This window comes from Frankliniella occidentalis, unplaced genomic scaffold (genome assembly GCF_000697945.3).
Source record: "Frankliniella occidentalis isolate FOCC.00 unplaced genomic scaffold, Focc_3.1 Scaffold202, whole genome shotgun sequence".
Classification (NCBI taxonomy): domain Eukaryota; kingdom Metazoa; phylum Arthropoda; class Insecta; order Thysanoptera; family Thripidae; genus Frankliniella; species Frankliniella occidentalis.
Genome location: NW_026267328.1, coordinates 191,125 through 192,646, shown reverse-complemented (window position 1 = coordinate 192,646; position 1,522 = coordinate 191,125). Strand labels below are relative to the sequence as shown.

General features: G+C 53.1%; 1 protein-coding gene across 2 annotated transcripts in view; it reads right to left on the bottom strand.

Annotated features, from left to right (window-relative positions):
- Positions 1-1,522, bottom strand: part of LOC113205479 (serine/threonine-protein kinase MARK2) — a 34,988-nt gene that overhangs the window by 13,653 nt on the left and 19,813 nt on the right. Inside the window, exons 1-3 of one of the 2 annotated variants that reach the window (XM_026421128.2) lie at positions 869-1,415; positions 321-628; positions 48-234 (exon numbers count right to left, since the gene is read on the bottom strand). In XM_026421128.2, coding sequence (XP_026276913.1) covers positions 48-234; positions 321-628; positions 869-891 — 518 coding nt within the window. In that variant the 5' untranslated portion in view covers positions 892-1,415. Of the gene's footprint in view, positions 1-47; positions 235-320; positions 629-868; positions 1,416-1,522 lie in introns of those variants that run through there. The other variant, XM_026421126.1, reaches the window with a different exon arrangement.

Sequence of the window (1,522 nt, the reverse complement as noted above, 5' to 3'; positions counted from 1 at the left end):
AATTTAAAAATGTTCACAATGAAATTGCCAAATATACAGGTACGTACCTAAACTGAACAATGTTTCGGTGGTTAAGCTTTCTTAGATGACGGATGTCAGTTTCTTTCTGTTCCCTGACTTTCTTTACTGCTATAATTTCATTCTTCAGTTTCCCTCTGAATACAGCTCCCTGGGCACCAGACCCTAAGAACTGCAGGTCACTTATATCCTCAAATGAGATTTCCCATTCATCAACTAAAACAAGAAATAAGTACACAATTTAATTAACCATTTTAGACATGAAATAGATACGTATGTTAAAAAAAATAATTCTTTGTTACCTTGATTGGCTTTCATCTCATTGTTTGAGGCTTTTCCAATCATAGTCCACACTGGCCGCAGACAGCCCAGAATGCCATCCATCCATCCACCACGAACAGGACCCATCATTGGTGCGCAGTGAGGAATTGGGTCCTCAGGACTGCTGTTGCCTTGCTGCTCCTTCATAGCGCCATTAACCACAGCAACGTTTTCTCGCTCATAATAACCATACAGATAACTTGGATCAGTGCCCCTTTCCAAATCTATTGGTAGCTTGGTTGTGGGTTGGATAGCCAGCTGACCGTGATCTTCTTGAATGCACAGCATACTGCAACACACAAAATAAACACACAATTGAAGTTGGGCACTTTTCTCTTCTTATCCCTTAATCACCTCCTTTCCTCGCTCATTAAGCACAAACATCCCACCCCCTCAACATCTCCATTAGACATTGGTGTGGCAGGTGACACTAGCAGGTGGCAGGTAGCACTGTACCCTGTATCCACTGCTAACAAAAAGTATACACCAGTCCCAATGACAGAAACACCGGATGGGGGAAAACACTTACGGGAAGGTCCACTTGATCTTCATGTTTGTTTGATTTAAGGGTCAGTTGCATTGACACGAGAGGGACCGCTGCTAGGACGCCAGCACACAGCAAAGGACCTCCAGCCGCACAGAACTTTGTTGCAAAGCTCTTAAGTTGTAAGTATTCGGCACTGCACGGCGCAGAGCGGACAGCGGGCGCCGATACCGCCAGTGCCAGGCACGGACCAAACGGGACCGACCAACCAACAGCGATGACGTCCGGATGACGTCCGCGGCTGTCAAGAGAGGTAAGTCCTCGCTATGGCGAGCACAGCTGGGTAAGGGCAGAGCGCGCACGACGACCACCAGCACGGTGGGTATGCCGACGGGCAGGTGCGGCAGAGGGCCTCGGGGCCCGAGAGCACGGCGACGGCGGCGGTCGCCCGGGGTGCGCGACACGGGACGGGACGCAACGCACTGCCCACGGCTTCACGGGCTCGCGGCTCCGCCTGCTGGCGCTGGCCGGGACTGTACTGGCCGTACTGGCTGTCACGACGCGGCCGCAGGCAGGCAGCCGCAGGCCCCGCGACGCGCGGGGGCGCGGGCGCGGGCGGGAGGAGCTGCCGAGCCGACCCCACCAGGCCGTGTGTGTGCCTGTGCTGCCTGTGCCATCTGTTGTTGCAACCCCCCCCCC